Source organism: Haplochromis burtoni, unplaced genomic scaffold (assembly GCF_018398535.1).
Source record: "Haplochromis burtoni strain Fernald_Lab_line unplaced genomic scaffold, NCSU_Asbu1 Contig_152, whole genome shotgun sequence".
In the NCBI taxonomy this organism is placed as follows: Eukaryota; Metazoa; Chordata; class Actinopteri; order Cichliformes; family Cichlidae; genus Haplochromis; species Haplochromis burtoni.
In genome coordinates this window covers 1131676-1152489 of record NW_024582513.1, presented here as the reverse complement: position 1 = coordinate 1152489, position 20814 = coordinate 1131676, and the positions used below count along the sequence as shown (strand labels likewise).

Genomic DNA, 20814 nt, shown 5'->3' with positions numbered 1-20814 from the left:
TGGGTTACATGTGCAAGATCTTTAAGTGCACAGGCTTTAGCATTGTAGCTTGGGTTTAGTCGAGTTCTACTTCCTTTAACCCTTTAAAGCCAAGCACAGAGCCAAGTCTGCCAGAGCTTATCTTTACATTATTACATGCTGTAGTGGCATATTTGGAGCATTTCAAGTTGCTATCCATCAATACAACCATTATATCCCAAATTTTAATAATATGCATGCATTAATAAAACAGCTTTGTGTAAGCTATCTAATATTGGTAGAACCAAGCAAGTAATTAAATACTACAAATGTAGATTATTCAAGCCTAGATTACCACTTAAATTCCCAAAGCAGTTTCCCAAAATCTCTAAGAAAAGAGCTGGTATATGTAGCATGCTGCTAACTCGCAAAGATGCTGTTGAAGGGAATAAACAAAAGCCTCACTTCTGCGAAAAAGGACTTCTCTTTCTCATCAAATAATGGTGCATTTAAAAAAAAAAGACAACAGATTGCTGTATCTACATATTGCTGGATGCAAGTGAAGACAACACACAGCCACCAGAGGTTCATTTTCTAAGCACAGAGACAGTAGATAAGAGATAAGAAAGTTTAGTCAAAAACTCAGCACTCTGTTTCTGGCTTGCTAAGCTGCTTGTCATCCACAGATGTTGACTAGCAGAGCAGAGCAGCTTGACAGCTGAAGTAGTGTATGTAGTTTTAACAGTCAAAGTGGAAACAAAGCAATAAAAAATCCCAAGGCAAGCATTTTCCTCAAACACCACCATTCAGCGAAAGTTTTCACAAACCACTCGGACCATTTCGTTAAAACATACCCATAAAAGAGTCCCACTGGCAGGGAGGCATTACCTTCTCAAATAGCTTCAGCTGACAGGACTACCTATTATATAAAACAGAAGAGAAAACAGCTTACGTCAGCCTGGTGATTTGTGTGTCAGTTTATCTCATTTTATGCGTGGAGATGCGCGGTCGTTGCCGTTCCAGCTCACGGATGGTTGACACGAACAGATGTTAAATGTTAGGGTACTACCATTTCCAAGCCACATGTGAGACATGTACTTACAGTAGTCTCTTCTTGCATGCAACATCTGATGCCTCATTGGATTTTACACATCTGTGTGCATATGTGTGCATATTATTGCTAGCACGTGCAGAGAGGCAAGATAGTATATAAAGAACAATCTGGCGGGCTGCTAACATTTGACCCACCTATGCAATCCTTCCCAGAAAGGACATACCTCTGTGTGCATCCTTGCTGGGCATACTAAGAGGTGCTCTGACCTTGGGCTTGTGCTATATGTTAAGTTACATTTACCGACAGAATGCAAACACAGATGGCTGTTCAAAAATCAAGATGTGTTGACAAATATAGAAAATGTAAGCAATGAGCAGTGACAGCATCTGTTGTGTAATCAGACCCTATTTAAAGTTGCAACCTTTACAAAGGCGTTCTTTACAGTGTGCATACATATTTATTTGTGTGAGCCAGTGTATGTGTAGTACTTCAGTTTCTGTCTGCATTTTGTTTTATTCTCTTGGTCTCACTAACTTCAAATATTACTGCTCATTTGTAGTTTGAGTCCAGTTGTCAGGATTTCCTTTTTGTTTCTGTGTTTTCTGAAGCTTGATTTGTTTGTTTGAAGCCATCTTTTTGCATCTCCCTGCAGTTTTAAAGCAAATTAAATGGAAAACTCGACTGGGTTTGTACATCAAAGTCTGTTTTGAGGTCTTAGTGACTAGAACTACATATGTGCAAAAAAGCTTCTAAACCATTTGTAGTTTCACAGAAGTCTGACAGCTTGCCTCAACCGAGTTACTGTTAGTTGGAAATAAGATTACATATATTAAAATATACATTGTGGCCTTTTAGAATTAGAAAGAGGTGAACTCACTGAACCTCAGAAGGCTGTTCCTCACCCCTGCTTCAGCATTGACTTTACTACTTCACTTACTGCCAGCATTGCTCATCTAAGACATCAGCCACACTGGACTAGAGACCAGTTGGCAACCTCCTGGCAACTTCTGGTTGCTAGGGAAAAATGAGTATTCCACAACTGGTTGGCAAGTAAAATAATTCACAAAAAGGGCTCTGCACCCAAAATCTCTTTGTCATTGTTCAGTCTCTGGCATATTTCTGCCTTCGCCTGTAATTTGCATGGAAATTGTTTGTAAGAACTTGCTAACTAACCACTGAGCTAGCTCCTAGCAAAATAAGAAAAGCAGTTATGACCACTGCAGTTATTAGCCAATAGTAATCTCTCTATCTAAAAAGAAAGGACAGATGTTTGTGAATATTTAAAAAGTTTTTTATCCATTATGAAGGGGGTTCAGCTAGCTTTAGAAGTGGCAGGCACGTCTCTAAGAGACAGGTAGAAGTGCGGTGTCAAACCTTATCCTCTAAATAAGAAAAAAAAAAGACTAAATAAAATGATACAGTGTTCCTTTAAGTGTGCTTTGCTTAGTCAAAAATACTAATACCAAAATGAGATGAGCAATTTGGGGAATGAACACGTCTCATCCATTTCTCAGTTACTCCACAACTTTAGTGGCTTCTCCAACCACGCAGTCTTACCCCATCACAATGAGTCTTTCCAGCACAATTTAGAGTCATGTACTGTGTATAATTCACATTAATCTTTTTCTAAGTTGGATTTTCAGCTTGACTATGTCTGCACACCAACTTTTCTGATGAGGATTCAGGGTGTCCTTACAAATCGTACCTCCTCCATGAAATGCCGTAATAAGGCTTTAATCAAGTGGATATTTTTTCCACATAGCTTCTCCTTATTTTGTCATTATGTACATTACTAACTTTAAAAATCCTATGACATTGCACCCTGTCTCCGTGCTATATTTAACTATCAATCCCTGTGCCTGCTGACTGGCAGTAGAGTGTGGATACTGTCAGGTTGTGGGCGGAGGGATGAGGTGGCGTTCAACCAACAGTTAGCACCACATAAAGCCTTTATCACACCTAAACGGCTCTGTCTCCCAAAGCCACAGTGAGATAAGCACTGCCCATTCATCTGTAATGATGTGGAAGCAAGAAGGAACTGAACTTGTGAGAAAAAGGCTAACTCTGACACATGGCTGAAAAGGGTGGAGGGCCAGTGGGGTTTGTTCATGCTTTAAAATCATGCGTTAGCCTGTGTTTACTTTTTTGTTATTTATTAACTTATCATACAATTATTAGTTTTAGGTTTCAAAGTCCTGTGATTATTGGGAAGATGAAAACATAAAGTGTGGCAGCATTACACAATAGTGATTGAAAATGTTCCCTTTGGTATGAAATTTAAATGTTTTTGAAGCCAGGTTGGTTGAATATTCTCAGAAATAACCCTGGCTTCACATGCTCATTATAAACTTCTGTTTTCAAAAACCCAAGGTTTGGAGTTTCATAGCATTTTAGAGTTCAAGTTTAAAATATTTCTAGTATTTCTGAAAGCATGTGAGAGCAGCAAAGGGGTGTAACTCTTGTGTAAATATCCTAAAAATAATGTTACTTTCTCAATTTGCGTTTGATTCACATGTCCTGTCTAACGTATGTTAACGGTCACGTAACTTAACGGTCACCGAACGAGTCAACGAGTCGCCACCAAATACAGAATGAAGAATTTGAAAAGGTGCCGCTAATTTATGTAACACAAATTCGCAACGGTGAATGTCATTGCACTTTATACTGTTAACAAAAGACTTTAGAATATGACAGACAAAAACCTCGCAGTTCCCACTGAGCAAGCACTTGGAAAAAGTGAGGAGAAAACTTCCTTTTAACATGATGAAAACCCTGAGAGAATTCTAAATACAGCCTAAATCCATTAGGGAGCCATCGCACAACATGTAGCAACTGCCAAGATAATTCTGAGACTTTTCAGAGTCTATTCAGATGACACAACATGAGGTGCACTCTACACATTCTCCAATCTTATTAGCAAAGTGGTAAAAATGCAGCCTTAAAATATAAGGAAAGGGTTTAAATAGATGGTAGCCAAATGTTTATTAAGTTTAAATAGGTGGCTGTTTCTTCATTCTGGGCGACCGTGGCTCAGGGGGTTGGGAATCGCATCTGTAACCGGAAGGTCGCCGGTTCGATCCCTGGGCTCTCTGTCCTGGTCGTTGTGTCCCTGGGCAAGACACTTTACCCTACTTGCCTACTGGTGTTGGCCAGAGGGGCCGATGGCGCGATATGGCATCCTCGCTTCTGTCAGTCTACCCCAGGGCAACTGTGGCTGCAACTGTAGCTGCCTCCACCAGTGTATGAATGCGAGAGTGAATGAATAGTGGCATTGTAAAGTGCTTTGGGTGCCTTGAAAAGCGCTATATAAATCCAATCCATTATTTTTATTACTAACATGACAGTTTCGTTCGGTGCTTAATGATTTTCATCCTGACTAGAATTATTAAATGTTGAGCTAGCATGATAACATTTTATAAACACTTATCCTAATACAGAACATGAATTGTATAGCCATGCTAGCTGCTAGCAGTGTGTTGAGCTAAGTCATGCTAATGTGTAGAAAATACAGTCGTTATTATAGCAAACATACTTGATTACTGTGATACCATAGACTGGCTAAATAGCTCTGACTTAAATACAAATGACACACTGTATAATATCTGGTTTAAGTTCGGTGAGATAGTTAGCACAAGAGTGCATCCTTCTGTCCTGCTGTGTCTTTTGCAGCTTTATAAAACAGCCTGACCTGACAGAGCTTTTATTCACGTCTTTACTCAAACCTGCGACCTGTCTGTGTCTTCCAGGTTTAATTGGTATCCCAGCTGCAGCTCTGGACCCTTCAGGAGCTCCAAAGAGGAAGACATATGAGACCACAGAGTCTACTGGAGAATGCTGTCTGGCCCTCAACCTCACCATGGCGCTCTAGGAACACCGTTAACCTGCCCCCTTCCACCAATCCTCTTTTTGCCTTTGTCATCCCCCATATCCCACTGAGTTTGTGATCCCTCTCTGCTCCCAGCTGAAGTCCCTTTGATATGAGTACAAGAGCTTTTATTTTGGACATGTTGTTTTTTCCATTCAGCGCTGCCAGCCACCAGGGCTATGGCGGCAAGCATCACTATTCTACTCAGCAGGTCGCTAATCACTGTCTGGTGTGGCTCTTGGGACTAGTGCTGCACCTGACGATTTCCTCGTGTCAACGAGTTGACCTGAAACACCCCATAGTATCCACGAGTTACGGAAAGGTCCGTGGTATCAGGAAAGAGCTCAACAATGAAATCTTGGGCCCAGTGGAACAGTATTTAGGTGTGCCATATGCCACCGCACCTATTGGCGAGAGGCGCTTCCAGCCTCCTGAAGCCCCAGGTTCCTGGCAAGAGATTCGCAATGCCACTCATTTTGCGCCTGTGTGTCCTCAGAATGTGCACGGGGTGCTTCCTGAGATCATGTTACCAGTGTGGTTCACAGACAACCTGGATGCTGCAGCCACCTATGTTCAGAACCAGAGTGAGGACTGCCTTTACCTCAACATTTATGTCCCCACTGAAGATGGTGAGTCCGTAATGTGAGGCGTAGCTTGTATTACATGCAAGTGGAAAGTCTTGCATTGAGTGTCTCTGTCGGCGAATTCTCGTTAATAATTTGCACCAGTTTGTGTCACAACTGTATCACAGAGAAAGAACAGATTGTACTTTTCTTGTCATTTTCACATTTTATACTCAGTGTAAGTACTCCATGAAATAGTGTCAGTTTGATGAATTTATCTGGATCGTATTCAGAGGAAGATAAGCCAAAAGACAATCAGGAGATTTCCAAAGAAGGTCTGTTTAAATTACTATTGATTGGGCCTAATTGTTTAGAAATGTTAATGCTGCAACAAAGTTATATGTTTTACTTTTATTGCTCATGTGCAACTCATTTTAACATGGATGGATGGATATCATTAGACTTTTAAAAATGAAAGCAAAAACATTTTAGCTGCTTATTATGCTATTTTTAACAGCACTGTGTTGTAATATCCTTTAGCTTGACTGGTGCTCATTTGTTTCCAGCCATTTTCTTAACATAGGGTCACAGCTGTCGTGGGGTGAGAGGAGGGTATCACCCTGGAGTGTTCACCAGTCCATCACATGGCTAACGCAAACAGACAGATTCATATCTTCACCACTTAAACTAAATGCATGTGTTTGGAGTGTGGGAGGAAACCCATTATGCACAGGGAAACCATACAAACTCTACAGTCTAAAAACTTTTATGAAAACTTAGCGTTTGTTTGTTTGTTTTTTCCATTTAGTTTTTGACAAACTTGTAAGTGTAGAGCAATGTTGCTAAGAGAATCAAACCAAAGAATCCCCTGTAGCCACACACCTGTCCTTCACACTATGACTTTATACCATTCAAGTGTTTTCAGAGGAAGGTAACTCTCTTCTTCTACCAACTCTTCACCAGCAATTATGACTATGACAGTACTGTCAATACTGTTAGCAGTGCTTTTTCAATAATGAATTCCTACTTATCAAAATCACACCCAGTGTGGTTGCAACATAACATAATGTGACATCAGGACCAGGTCCGCCACATCTCAACCTGTGTTAAGATGGTGATAAAACATCAGTAAGACAGAGTCAGTCTGCTCTTAGTTTGTAACATGCCAGAACCTCATGAATTTGAATGAAAAATTCAGAAATACACGAATAGTGACATAATTACTGCAGGATAGCGATTTAACTGCAAAATGACCTTGCATTTTATAGGTTTACAACCCCACAGATCAAGCCGAGTACGCTGTTGCAAAGAGACACAAATGAGTTGCGCTCATCGGCGCAGAGTAACTCAGAATGATTGCAACGTGTTCTCAACCTGTCTGCGTTTATCTATTAGATGGCAGTTATTTGGAAACCTTTAACAACCTTCCTGAGAGCGACTGCAGACAGTCTGAGTCTAACCACAACTGTTTGGAAATAGTTTGCCTTCCACCAGGCAACCTGTGCAAGCCATCGAAAGTGGTCACCCAGAGGTTGAGGGTGTTTCATACTGAACATTTGGGTCACTGTGACTGTTTGGATCTTATTGCTGAATGCGAAAAAATTTAACACAATCACTGATTTTTGCTAGTTCCATATTTTTACTCTAGCATGACTGAGCTTTTAGCTCATGTCCCATTTGCTGTCTATCACTTTATAGGTTGCTCCAGTTAAGAGTTTACATATAAAGACAATATGATTGACTTATAATTGTCAAAAATATGCCTGTATAATATTGAGCTCTGAGACTGGCATTCATACTGTCTCATGCAGTAATAGGAACTGTCTCCTCAAAGTTGCGCTGCCAATATGGTGATTTTTTTTATTAGGTTATTAAAATATATAACAAATACAATACATTGCCAAGCATAACCTTGTTTACTCCACATGGGCTACCTGGGTGTAGTTCTTGCATTAATGAGCCAGCGGAGAGCGTTTGTGAAAGCAGATGGGCAGGTAAGAGAACACAGGATCAAAGTCTGACTTCGGAGGCAAAGCATATGCTGCTGATGATAGTGAGCAAGGCTAATGATAAAATGTTAAAAAGCCTATGATTAATGGGTTCACCTGAGACTTACCTGAGAGTATTCAAGCAAAACACATGTTTATGCATTACAGCTGCTGCAAATATATGAAGCCTAGCCCAAGGATTAGTCTAGAGTGGCGTAAAACATTCTTGTTTCAACAATGAAGCTGGAATGAAAACTTATATATCATTGATGAGTGCTCCCATGCCCCCCCCGCCCTCCCAGAGAAGATGATAATGTTAATTTCAAGTGGAAAAAATGAGCGTTAGCGTAGTAGAAAGTGATGACAGAGATTATCAAGTGATTTAAATTCCTCTTAACATGACAGAAAGTGTGCATATTCTGGCCATAAAGACAGAATTAGTGGAATATCTAAGCTATATACATGTATTTACAGAAAGGATTATTTAGACTTTTCTGTGTTATTCCCATGGGGAAAGGTGTGCAAATGAGTGAGACAGATTTTACATGTAGCCCTGTCTGCTTGTCAGAATCTGTCACTTATTGTCACGGGTCACCACTTACACAAGGCCAATGCCTTCCCCAAGGATATGTTTTGCCTTGTGTGTGTGAGAGAGAGAAATAGAGATGGGAGGAGAGTGATATGCCCCAGGAATCAGATACATTTTTCACATATTACCGCTGTCATAATCTCTCAAATTGCTTATATGATGTTAAACTGGTGGTTTTATCGGATGGAGCAGATTTTTTTTAAGTGTTTCACTGTGACATTTAAAGTATTATTATAATCTGAGATCAATTTTTTGGGATCACTCACTTAAAAACTTTAAAACAAAAAGATCAACCACAAACAAAGCATCCATGCTGATGTCATGAAACGTTTTCCTTTAGATATTTATAATTGGTCGACCTCTGTAAAATTAATTGTTGTCATGTTTCCAAGACAGTGCATGTCCATTTCATTAGTGATCCCATGGGGCCTCCATTGGATTTACATTTATAGTTTAGAATAGGATTTCTGGAACAATAGGATTCATTGCCATTAGATTTGGATGAAGATGAACTGCATTTTAGAATTTTGTGCTATTATTTGGCCCTGATTTTTGGTTCCCATGATAATTTGGTTTATATTGACATCAGCTGTCGTTTTTATACTACTTGTAAATACAACAGAGGGACATCGTGCTCAAAGGACCGAAAGTCTTTTCAGAAAAGACTAAAATAATTCCATTCCATTGTTTAAAAAAAGCCTAACAAAAGGTTATTTGTGGTCAAAATTAACAAAGAAATGTCAGAATTATCAGATGTGACTAGTGATTATATGCATCCAGTATTATATCCTGGTAACCACACAAATTAAAGTTAAATTTGATTGTGTTTTTTCTCTAAACAAATGCCCCAAATAAGAGCCCAGAGGCATTTTAAAGCTAAGTTTTAAGATTTACTGGTGGAAGCACATTGGCCTCACTGATCATCTGTTCCTGTAGACTCTTAGTGATGTTTCAGCCAGACTGAGCTTTTTATCTACAGGAGTAGGTTTGTTTTCTAAAGTGATGGTCAAGCATGTATAAAGGTTGGCTGCTGGGGCTGTATTGTGCTGTGTTTGGCAACGAGGAGTTGCATTCCCACGCACAACGGATGTAGGTGGGCCAAAATGAATTGGCAGCACAAATTCATAAAGAGCTTTTAGAGTTCAGTGTTATGTAGTATCCTCTAGTAATGCACCTTCTGACTGGGATTTTTATTTCATACCCAGAAATACTCTTTCTGACCATGTTCGTCATGTGATTGGTTGGACATGAAGAAGCTTTATTTCTTTCTGCATCCGTTCAACCGTCCTGCTCTCTCTCCTCCCTAAAACCATCCCCTACCCCTTCTCCTCTCTGCTCTCCTCACTCCTCCATCTTTATGCAGATGGCGGTAGAAGGGGTCACTGTTCTGAATGCAAATGAGCTCAGTGCCCTTCCCCAACAGGCCACTATGTAGCCTGCTACTTCTTCAACTTTGTAGTACCATGTAAATAGCACAAATGTTTTCCCCGATTGAACAGTGAGATTTGAACTCTCACTTTATCTCTCTTTTGCTCTCTACCACCTTCTCTAGTGTTCCACCCTAACTCTTAGCATTTGGTCAGGCTGTCAGGCAAGAGCACTGTTTCATCGCATTTCCTATTTCCCCAAGACACTCCCCAGCCAAAAGCCTGAGATTCTTCATTTTTATTACCGCTAGAGCAGGCATTTACCGTGCTCTTTATTAAAAACCATATTTCAGGAGGCAGGACAGCGGAGGCAAGAATGGAGCTGGGGGCTGGGGCCACAGTAGAAGAGATAGAGAGCAAAAGGATAGGACTGCATGTGCTAGAAGCTGCAGGAAGTGGGGGTGTTGATCTGAAGCTGTGTCTGACACCTTGTCAAGCAGACAGGCCACCACAGACATGACATACTGCAGCTTCATCCCGATTACTGCACTGAGGAAATGGAGAGGGACGGGAGACAGCTTGCGTACTGGCCACTAGCTCACTGAACCGAACAGAAACGCTGTCGACTGAGAGATGGAGCTGCATTAGGTCAAACAGTACTGGGACAACCCAAGCTAAATGTTCCTGCATAGGCCGTAGCATTTCACTGACCAGTGGCCCATTACATCATGTGGCACTCAGCCTACCGGCAGGCTTCTCTGCTGATGGGAAGCAGATGGAATGGATGTTTTTGACCCAAAAAGCGTATGTTTTTCCCTTTGGCTAGGTCCTACTTTTTGTCTTGTGTAATCCATTGTAGTATTTCTTCAAACCCTAGTCAAGTCGGGCAAGACCTAGATACTGCCATGAGCAGTTATTTTAGTGCAAATTCAGTATATTAAACACACAAGCGCAGCCACTGTAGCATTTAGCCGTGATGGAAAATAGCCACAATAAAACCACTACCAATGCTAAAATGATTTATCCAGTGACTTAGATAATTTAGTGATGTTTCTCATAGAGCCACTGTGGAATTTGTAGTGTATAATAAATGTCTCAACATCTCTTTGATGGATTGGTGTGAAGTTAAGTTCAGACTTGAGTCATTTTGGTGACTCGTTTTTTTATTCAAGTAATTTGGTTTATGAATAAACACCTGCAAAACCAGTGGCATTCCCATCAACCTCATCTGCACTGTGCTTTGTGGTTAGGCTTGTCAGTGCTAGCATGTTGACATGTAGCTTAAACCAATTAAGCCAACTTAGGTGATTTTGGGCTGGTGCAGATGAAAGATGACCACCACAATTGAATTTTGCTGGTCATCTTTGGATGATTTTCCGTTTTGGCTCCACAACAGTAGTCCAACATCCAGCTGTTATCCAGCTGTCCTTTGCAAGTAGCAAAGGATTCATAGATGCGCATCATACCCCGAGATTCAGGAGGTATTATCAGTCATACAGTCTCCGGGCATCAAACTTGATATCTTACACCAAACCATCACAGTGTGGCTCTCAATGAACTCTCAATGACATTTCAGACATCTCGGGATGTCTGAAATGTCAGTCTTTGGGGGCCGTTACAGAAATGCTAGCGTGGCTGTAGCCTTTACACTGGGCTTTGGCTAGCTGTGCTAGGCTTTTAAACTGATTATTTCATAGTGAAAATAATACTAAAGAAGAAAAGATTCTTCAGTTTTTTTTCTGTTTTTTAACAAATTTACTGTGGATATCTATGGATGATATCTGCTCCATGACAAAGTGTGGATGTGCTGCTCATCTTCACATAAAGTTTAAGTCTTATTAGGCATGAGGACTTTGAACTGAAATCCGAGTAGTCCATCCATTAAGCGGGAAGGTGTGGTTTTAGAGTGGTGATAAGTAGTGAGGAAGTGCCGACAAGATAGGGTAGTAATGTGCCCTTCTATCCATTACTGGTCTGCTTACCTGCCTGCTCTGTAGTCCAGGACCTACGACTATACCATCTCCCGCTATGGCACTAAGTGCTCTCTGGATCAGGCGCCTGATGATGGTGTTCATGGGATGCAGCAAATCCATTCAGCATTGATCCTGTCCTATTTTAATGGAAGATAAACATTTTATACCAGGAAACCATATTCATACAGATAGAGATGTGAAAATGCTGCATTATAATGGTGGAGTGCTGGGTGTTTCCTTTGTCAATAGATGAGAACTACTGTGAAAGGTATATATGCCATAACTTTACAAGAAGGTTTTCAGCAAAAGGGTAGAAACAGGCATGTCAGCAGCACAGAAGCAGAGTGATAACCCTCTTGGCAATCCAGTATAGAGCAAATTTAAAAGACTGCAACAATATTTCATTGGAAAGAGGGAAATTTGCTGCTGGGTGTGTACAAGGACGACAGCACAAGTTGATTGTAAACTGTTAACATTCCTTGCGTGGTGTGTGATTTAAATGTGTGTGGGACTGCAGGTGTTTTAGTGTATTTTGTGACTTTCTTCCAAACGGGCAGGCAGCAGCTGTAGACGACACAAAATGCAGCATTAAGTGTTTGCTGATGAAAAAGCCCCACTGACAGAAGCCAAGAAAAAAAACAAATTAATGGGATCCTTATCAGTTAAGACTTACAGAGGTTGACATGCCAGGGCGTTGGCTGGTCACGGTGATAAATGCTCGTTATTGGCTCTCCCCTATAGTGCATTTAACTGGTGTCACCATTAAAGCTTAATGCAGAGCTCCTCTTTGACCTTGATGAGGCCAATCCTGTCACAAGCCCATGCAGGTGGCATAACCGTCAAAAAACCCCAACTTCCTCTTGGCAAATTAGGTAGGCAAGACTTTTAAGTCATGTTTTAGGTTTAGGCTGGTGTTTCTAATATATATTCAGTCACATTTATACAGGAGTGAAGGGATGAACCTTATGTTTTGAGTCCTCAGAGCAGGACACGCAGCATCTTGGCATTCCTTTGCTTTTTCTGACCCAAAAGAGTGATGGCTTGATTCTGTTTATTGATTTTTCTTTACAAAGCAGCAGTGTGTCAAGACTGATTGGGAGAAGGGTTGAGGAGAAGTGGCCTCTGGGGTCATTTACGAGGCAGTCGGTGACTAGATCCTAAGCAGATGAAACAGATGAGTTTGGGGGTTATCTTTTTAAAGGAAACAGTGTGTAATCCTTGTACACAGCCACTGAAATGAAACCGAGAAACAGCATATTTTTTCCCTCTCTTTTAATCCTTTTCTTGATTTTTTTTTCTGTTTTGTTTTTTTGTACCAGTGCAAACTTTTTGAATTTTGTCTTTTGTCTTTTTTCTAAACCTCAGGTCCGCTCACAAAAAAACACGATGAGTCTTCAATGAACAGACCCAGGGATGAAGGTATTTTAATTGCATGTTTTTTTCCCCTCATGCTCTATTTTTCAAACTCCATGGGGGTTGTGGTGTTTTCATCTGTGTTAATAACCATCTGAGCGTAATCACCCTATGTGCACATTACATTGTCCTGTGTTAACTGCCTTTATTAGCATACAAATCTGTCACTCCTTCTCACAGGCACGCATTTTGGTCGTATAAAAGTCACATACAAAGTATTTGTTTTTTATTCCACCCTTGTCACAAATGCTGCGTTTTGTGTGCTTGCACGGGGAGCTAATTAACTTTCCTTGCTTGGTTGCTGTGTGGTTGATTAACCACACTCTGATGTTCTGGCTATCCAGCGTGACGCATCACTGAAAATCGATATTCAGTCCTTCTTCACCTGCGCTTTTATTCTTGGACTAAAGTTCTTGTGAATTGCTCGGCTAAATTATCGTCCTTCATAATGTTATTGGGCTCTACCCAATCCTTCATTTTTAAAGTGGGAAAAAGTGAAGGACTTCTGCATATTTCTGCCACTGTAGTATATTTTCAAGATCACTGCAGACAAGGGGAGATGCTCGCACTACACTTTACTGGTGCACCAAAATCTGTGCAGACAATTAGTGCGTGTGTTTTTGTACACGTGCTAAGGCTTACTGTATATTGCATAGTATTAAACACACATGCAGTGCTCCACATTTCCATTTGTGCATGTGTGTGTGCGTGCATGTGTGTCTACTTGAGCACAGCGCATGTGCAACTCAACACGCGAGCGCGTGTGCTCCAGTTTGCGCCTCAGTGTGTGTTTGTGTGTTTTGTATTTCAAGCTCTTTGCTATTTCAGTATTGAATTCTCCCTTCCTTGCATTTCTAATTGCTGTGGTTTAAAAAGAGACAGATGTAGCTAATCCAATTGTGTGGTTTCTTAACGGTGAAAACAGAAATAAGGATCCATGCAGGATTGTAAAGGAGAGGAGCAGAATGATTGAATAGAGATGAAAGAAAAGAAAAAAGCTGAACACCGCGAGAGCACTGGCGAGGGCAGCGGTGGGGGAGAGGAGGGGGGGAAAAACAGTCATAATGAAGACAAGTGCATTATGAAATGACATTTATAGAGCTTTGAAAGTGAGAGAGATGTGGAGAAGGAGAGAGTGAGAGGGTGGATGAGTAGGAGACTGGTAGAGCTTGACATTTATGCCGACACCTGATGGATCCTGACAGGATCAGGAGGGCTAGGGCATGGCTGAATTCCTCGCTTAATTGTTTAGGTATGGATTGGACAGAGTTTCTTAAACATTGTTGTAAAACAGTAGTATTAGCGTTTTGTTGCTGGAAAGTTTTTTCTGTGAAAGTGTAGAGTCTTGGCTGTGGGTCCGGGTGCGAAAATTGTTCAAGTGCTGAGGCAGGCTGAAAACTTTTACACCCAAATCAATGAAGATTTCCATAAGGGAATGAATGAGAGAGGACCGGAGGAATGGAAAAGTGGAAAGTGGGCAGTATCTGTTGGAAACAGTAAGACATTAATGTGAGAATGTCTGTGCAGGACAAAGGTGGATATTGAGTAGGACAGTATCAGGTTAGGTGGAAATGAGAGAAGCGAATAATGTGCCAGTGTTATGGGGGGAGGAAGGGAAGACAGCCAGCTCCTTATTGGCTTTATAGGCTCAAATTTGGACTGAGTGGATCACCCTCCATCGTCTCATCATTTTTGCATTTGTGTTGAGCTTCTTTCAATTGTTCCGACATGTCCCTCTCTTAAACACATTCAAATATTCCAGCTTTTTAAAACTGAAATATTGTGTGACAAAATCTCCAGAGAATGCATAGCTAGGCATTTGTATGCCTGTAACCCCCCCCCCAAATTATGCAAACGCACACTTTTAATTGTGACTGTGCATGCGCGTATGATCTTTTATTCAAAATTAATGATTTTTTCATTGTTATCTTTATTTTTAAAATTTTAGCTTTATTAGGATAGTGATAATTTTCTCGCCTTTGTTGTTATTAGAAAAACAAGATAAGATCGGCAAAAATAGTTATACAGTCATGTGAAAAAGAAGGTTTTCACAGGACTGCCACTTTTGGCAGCAATAACTTGACCTAATCATTTTCTGTATGACTTTATCAGTTTGTCACATCACTGTGGAGGAATTTGGGAGCTCTCTTCTATACATAGTTGCTTCACTTTATTGAGACCTTAAGGTTGTCACAGCATTTCAGCTGGGTTGAGGTCTTAGCCATTGATTCTTTTCTTTTTTCAGCCCTTCTTATGTAGATTTGCTGCTGTGCTTGGAATCATTGTCCTGTTGCTTGACACAATTGTGTTCAAGCTCTCAAACAGGTGGCCTCAAATTTGACTAGAATACTTTAGTATGCAGAGGAGTTCATGGTCAACTCAATGTCCGCAAGGTGCCCCAGGTCCTGAGGCTGCAGAACAAGCCCAAATCATTATCCGTCCACCACCATGCTTGACAGTTGGTATGAGCTGTTATGTGGTGCATTATGGTCAAATATCGCTACGTTGGTCTCATCTATCTAAAGGAAAGTTGTTCCAGAAGTCTTGTAGTTTGTTTAGATGCAGCTTCACAAATCTAAGCCACGCTGCCATCTTCTTTTTACAGTTCCTTTTAGAGTGGAGGTTTTCTCCTGGCAACCCAACAAGATATATTTGAGTCTATTTCTAATTATACTCTCATAAACATTAACATTTAACATGTTAACTGAGGCCTATAGAGTCTGAGATGTAGCTCTTGTTTTTTATTTGGGGGGGGGGGTTGTTGTTGCTGTTTTGGGGAGTATTGCACAGTCTGACCTTGGTGTGAATTTACTGGGATGTTTCTCCTTTTATAAAAATCCTCACACTGTGCTCACGCAATTAATCAAGTGCATTTGATTAGCAGTACCAGCTATAGTACTTTGCCTTTTAATTCCTCTGATTCATACTTGCACATTAGTGTGTATTGTTATGAATTTTGTAGCTCCAGTTATCATGCTAGCAATATTCATTTATTATGGTTTAACATTGCAACCTCCCCACATATATCTATTTTGTGCTTTAAGTACCACTGCAGTATTTTGAATTACCAAGCCCCATAACTATCCCTAAGCCTTTTTTCTATTAAAAAAATGTAATATTAAAGATGTAATCTGTGACACAAGTAGAAAGAAAAGAATCTGTCCTTACACAACCCCCAAAAATGTAATTTGATGTTATCTTATCTTATCTTAGTTGATATAGCTACAGAGATAGATCAACATGCTTTATGTACAGGGAGAAAAGTAAAACTTTAATAGGGATTAATGATAGATGTTGAATAACATTTTAACACACAGACAAACTTGGTGTCTGTTGAGGTTAAAAACTGCATTGTGTGTAGTAAGAAAGAGCTGAGCTTACCGGACCTCTGCAGTTTTCACCTCTGCTCGAAGCTACATTAGGCTACATTAGCTGGTGCCACGATTACATTGGATGACACCGTTGACAGAAGTTATGCATCTTGTGCCTATGCACAAGATGCATAGGCACATGTCTGCTAATCAGAATCAGCGATAAGGTAAGAGACAACTAAAATAGTAGAATTTCAATCATCAAAACTAAAGCACAGATTTCTTAGATGGGTTTTATCCCGTTGCATATTTGCCATAAAAATTGCAAAAAAAGGGACCAATATCAAAGTATATTAACAAAAGATACAGTTTAGTGACTTATTGACAGAGGTGAGGCTTAAGACACACAACAGTCAACTACAGGTCCCTATGTTAGCACACCTGTCAATCAAAGCATCCATGGACTCTAACCTAAAGCCTTACTAGTATAACTACAGTGAGTTATGAAAATGTACACCCACCTTTGAGCTATGAATTTGCCTCCATTCAGGCAAAATATATTTTTCCTACAAGGCTATAAATCTAATTCTTTGTGCTGTTCATTTTACTGTGACAGTCTAAGGGGACTAAATCACTTTTGGAGCTCGCCTCAAGTGGCCATGTGAAAAACTGCAGTTTTTGGCATTTCTGGGTTGGGTTAATTTTTCAGAACCCGGGTGGTTGATCCCACTGTGGGTCTGAAAGTCATATATGAAAGCTGTAAAAACTTAACACTGCTAAATGGGACTTTAAAAATGTAGATAAATCATATTTCCATGTATTCTCTGCTTGAGAGATACGGAGTATGGCTGTGAGCGCTGCTCGTGATGCCGGCTGAAACGTCACTCCTTTCTACTGTCCTGGTGATGCCAAGATAATTGAACTTTTTTACGTATCTTCTGGGAAATCAGCCAAGGTTCTGAATACACCGGAGAAGAGAGGGGAAAAGGAGCAGCACATCAGAGTGTGCAACTCAAAGTTTTTTTTGTTTTTTTTTTTAATTTAAAGCCAGCCTGCCTGTGTCGTACGTGCTATCTATAAAACATACCTGTGTTTGAAGCCATACGTGCCGCTTTACCACATCCACTTGTCTGCATGTATGTGTGTGTGTGTGAGTCTGCACGCACGACTGTGAGTGACGCACCCAAGTGCATGTGTAACCTGAGATTCAGGTGGTGATGCAGGCGGGTGTGCAAATACGTGAGTGGAATTTGTTACCACGGCAACAGGCATTCAGTGAGTCGGTGCGATGGAATGGCTGGTGCAGTTCTATTAGCGAGAAGCAGTTTCCATAGCGACTCAACATCGCAGCTGCCTATGCAAGAGTTTGTGTGTGTATGTGTGCTTGTGTGTGTCTGTGTGAATCCTGTGTGAATGTTCATTAACGCACCTCACTGTGTATGACTTGCTTTGTAACGTTTCATAGTTCTTTTTTTCCATCTATGCTATCAAATCGTATTTATTTATTTATTCTTCTTGGTGTGAAGCTCTCATGCATTTCTCTACCCCCGTCAGTTCTCTCATGCTGCCCTATTTTCATCTCCTTCCTCTGTCTCTTTCCTGCCCCCCCCCCCCTTCCCTCCTTTATCTCTCTTTCTCTCCTCTTATCTCCCCGTCTCCTCCATCTCTGAGTGCTGAAGCTCATCAGGGTAAACAGATGCTGTGGCTGTTATTTATGTTTCCACTTGGTCTGGCTTTCATACAAATTATCTACAGACCCTGCACAGTGCAGACGCTCAGCCTAACTGGGCTGCGCTGGCAGCTCCCTCAGCCTCATCCACACTCAGACACTCAGGCCGTACCACAGACGAGGAAGGGGGTGGTGGCGAGGCACAGAGGCTGACAGAGTGAACCATAGCAACACACTGATGGACACAAAGACACCAATAACAGTGAGGGCATCAGAACTGCCTGCACCATTTGCTCCAAACATGGAGGGGAATAGCAGTTTGGGAAGGTACCATCAGGGCTCAGAACAGGGGAAACAAACATCACAGAATAAAACATAGAAGATAAACCCAGACACAAGTGTTTTGTGCTTTGTATTTTCACCTTCTTCTTTCATCAATCACAGGATGCCTGAGGTTAAGACAGTTTGCATGGTTTTTTTTGGGGTTTTTTTACTTAAATACCTAGTACTAGAACAACCACAACAGATAAATCCTTTAATATCAGTGGATTTGTACTTTACTGTTACAAGGCAGAGGTAAAAGAAGTGTTCTTTGTTCACTCTGAACTAATAACAAGGACAAGGACACCTTTTCCTCCCCTTACCCCCAACCAGTCATGGCAGATGGCCGCCCCTCCCTCAGCTTGGTTCTGCTGAAGGTCTCTTCCTGTTAAAAGGGAGTTTTTCCTTCCCACTATCACGAACTGCACCAAGTGGTTTTATGATTGCTGCGGTTTATGCTCCATTATTGTAAGATCTTTACTTTCCAATATAAAGAGCCTTAAGGTGACTAAATTAAATTGTCATCGATAAATAAAATGTAATTGAACTTAATTATCCTTGTTACTTGTTTTTAGGTTAGATTTGTTTCTTATATATAGACAATTTGATTCTTCCATTTAGTGACTGATTTTAGAGATGCTATTTCAGGAGAAAATTTCAAACCATAGCCAGGGATTAATGGAGCTGAATTTCAACTCTTTAACATATGTTAGTGGATCAACTCTAAACTAACAAACACCTGCATTGATCTGTGCTATGCAGATATTCGGGATCGCCGTAAGAAGCCTGTGATGCTCTTCATCCATGGAGGCTCCTACATGGAGGGCTCAGGGAACATGTTTGATGGTAGTGTCCTTGCTGCCTATGGAAATGTCATCGTGGTCACTATGAACTATCGGCTTGGCGTGCTGGGTAAGTTTGATGTGTCAGATATTTGATGTAACCGTTTATACATTTACAACCTTTGTTTTGGTCTGCCTCATTTCAGCTAGACCAGGCCTTGTGTGTCATGTTCAACTGTATTTAAAAATGACAGCATTCACATGCATGAAAAATAACATTCTGAAATCCTTTATAGTTTACTGTGTAAACGTCTTGAGTTACACCCCATTTTTAAAAAATATTTTGCTTCCTATGAGCCAAAATTTACTGTAATCTGTGAAAGTAGTCATAACAAGTAGTTCTCCAGGCTTTCTGACAGTCTTTTCTTTGCTTTTTCACTCATTTTCAGTCCAGTTATTGTATTTGACCATTTTCAGAAGGGTTTTTTTTTGTTAAGCAACTCAACACTGACCTATGAATGAAAATCAGAACTCTTTCTATTGTAGTCTTGTGTGTGCTAAAGAAGTTATTTCATTGTCTCCTTTACCTGCAGACACTTAGTTTCCATTTTTTTGTTGAAACATGTGAGAACTGCCAAAGATAACATAGTTTAACAGGCATAAAATAAGATTTTTACACCAGCAAAATGATTCCCAAAGAGCTATTCACTGAACATTTGGCATTTCTCAGCATTGTGTAAAGTATGTTGTTAAAATTTTTTTTAAAGGAAACTAGACAAGTAGAGGACCAAAGAAGTGACAGGCCTAAAAACCCATGGCAACAGGTCTTATGGAGTGATGATATGGAGTATGTTGAAAAATAAAATTGGTCATAACAAATACTGATTTTCAAGCTTGTTAGAATTGTGCGAACTCTCTTTTAGCACTATATACCATGTTTCCTTTTGTGTTTGCACATGTTTAATAAATCCCTGCACATATGTGCCATTTTCCTAGGAAAACATAACGACATGGGGGTTGGCTCAATAGTTTTGCCCAGTACTGAAAAATCAGAACTCCTGTGTGCACTAAAGAAGTCCTTACATGGTCTGAGTTAATATCACAAAGGTGTGTGAATTTCTATTAATGCCAGTAATGTCATACACTGTAAAGATGCCATTTGAGTTTTATTTCTTTTAGCAGTGTTGACATGCCACAGTTTTTCCATATTTTTTTGTATTTTCTTCTAAAGACACACAAATATAAAAATTATGAAAAACATAAAAAGAGTAAAACAGACATGTGGCTAAAATCCAAACATGAGAACACATAATTACAAAAAGTATAATTAAAAGTGTAAGTATGTTTTATTCTTAATTAATTGATGAAGAAAACATCTTTTGAGCACAAATTAAAAAACAAAAACAAAGCTCTTATTGTCCCTTTAACTCTTTTTTTTCATGCTTAATAGAAACCATTAGCGCTTATTTAAAAAGTGCAGGCAAATAAGTACACAGGGCAAAAAGCTTCAGTCATACAAGTCATGTTTGAGTAAGTTCTGCAGCTTTTAAGATTCTCTGAGCCATCTGCTCTTGTGTAGGAGGTACTTATTAATCTACGGCCATTTTTAAGAGCACCTCTTAAGATTAGGAAGGTTCATAAGATTAAAGTGATGTTTTGACTTGAATAGCAACTTCATGCTCTGTTTATGCGCGACTATGCCCTCAGAACAAATTGAAACATGTAATCAAATTTTAGACCACGGAACTTATTCATAAAACTGCAGTTTACAAATTAATACATTTATTAGTTGAATTGAGTTGTGGTGTAGTGTGGTGTAGAGGGCTTGCCCATGTTTGGGGATGTAGAGGAAAGAGGATTCTGGAGGGGGTTTTTTTATCCAGAAGGAACCAGGCTCAGGAAACAATCTAATAAAGTTAAATAGCATGTCCTAACTCAGAGACGTGACATAAGCGTTCAGC

At 40.2% G+C, this 20814-nt stretch overlaps 1 protein-coding gene across 3 annotated transcripts in view; it reads left to right on the top strand.

Annotated features, from left to right (window-relative positions):
* Positions 1-20814, top strand: part of nlgn2b (neuroligin 2b) — a 77591-nt gene that overhangs the window by 31108 nt on the left and 25669 nt on the right. For all 3 annotated transcript variants that reach the window (XM_042224821.1, XM_005931914.3, XM_005931913.3), the window contains exons 2-4: positions 4759-5506; positions 12723-12776; positions 18834-18983. In XM_042224821.1, the coding sequence (XP_042080755.1) occupies positions 4990-5506; positions 12723-12776; positions 18834-18983 (721 nt within the window). In that variant the 5' untranslated portion in view covers positions 4759-4989. The remainder of the gene's footprint in view (positions 1-4758; positions 5507-12722; positions 12777-18833; positions 18984-20814) is intronic.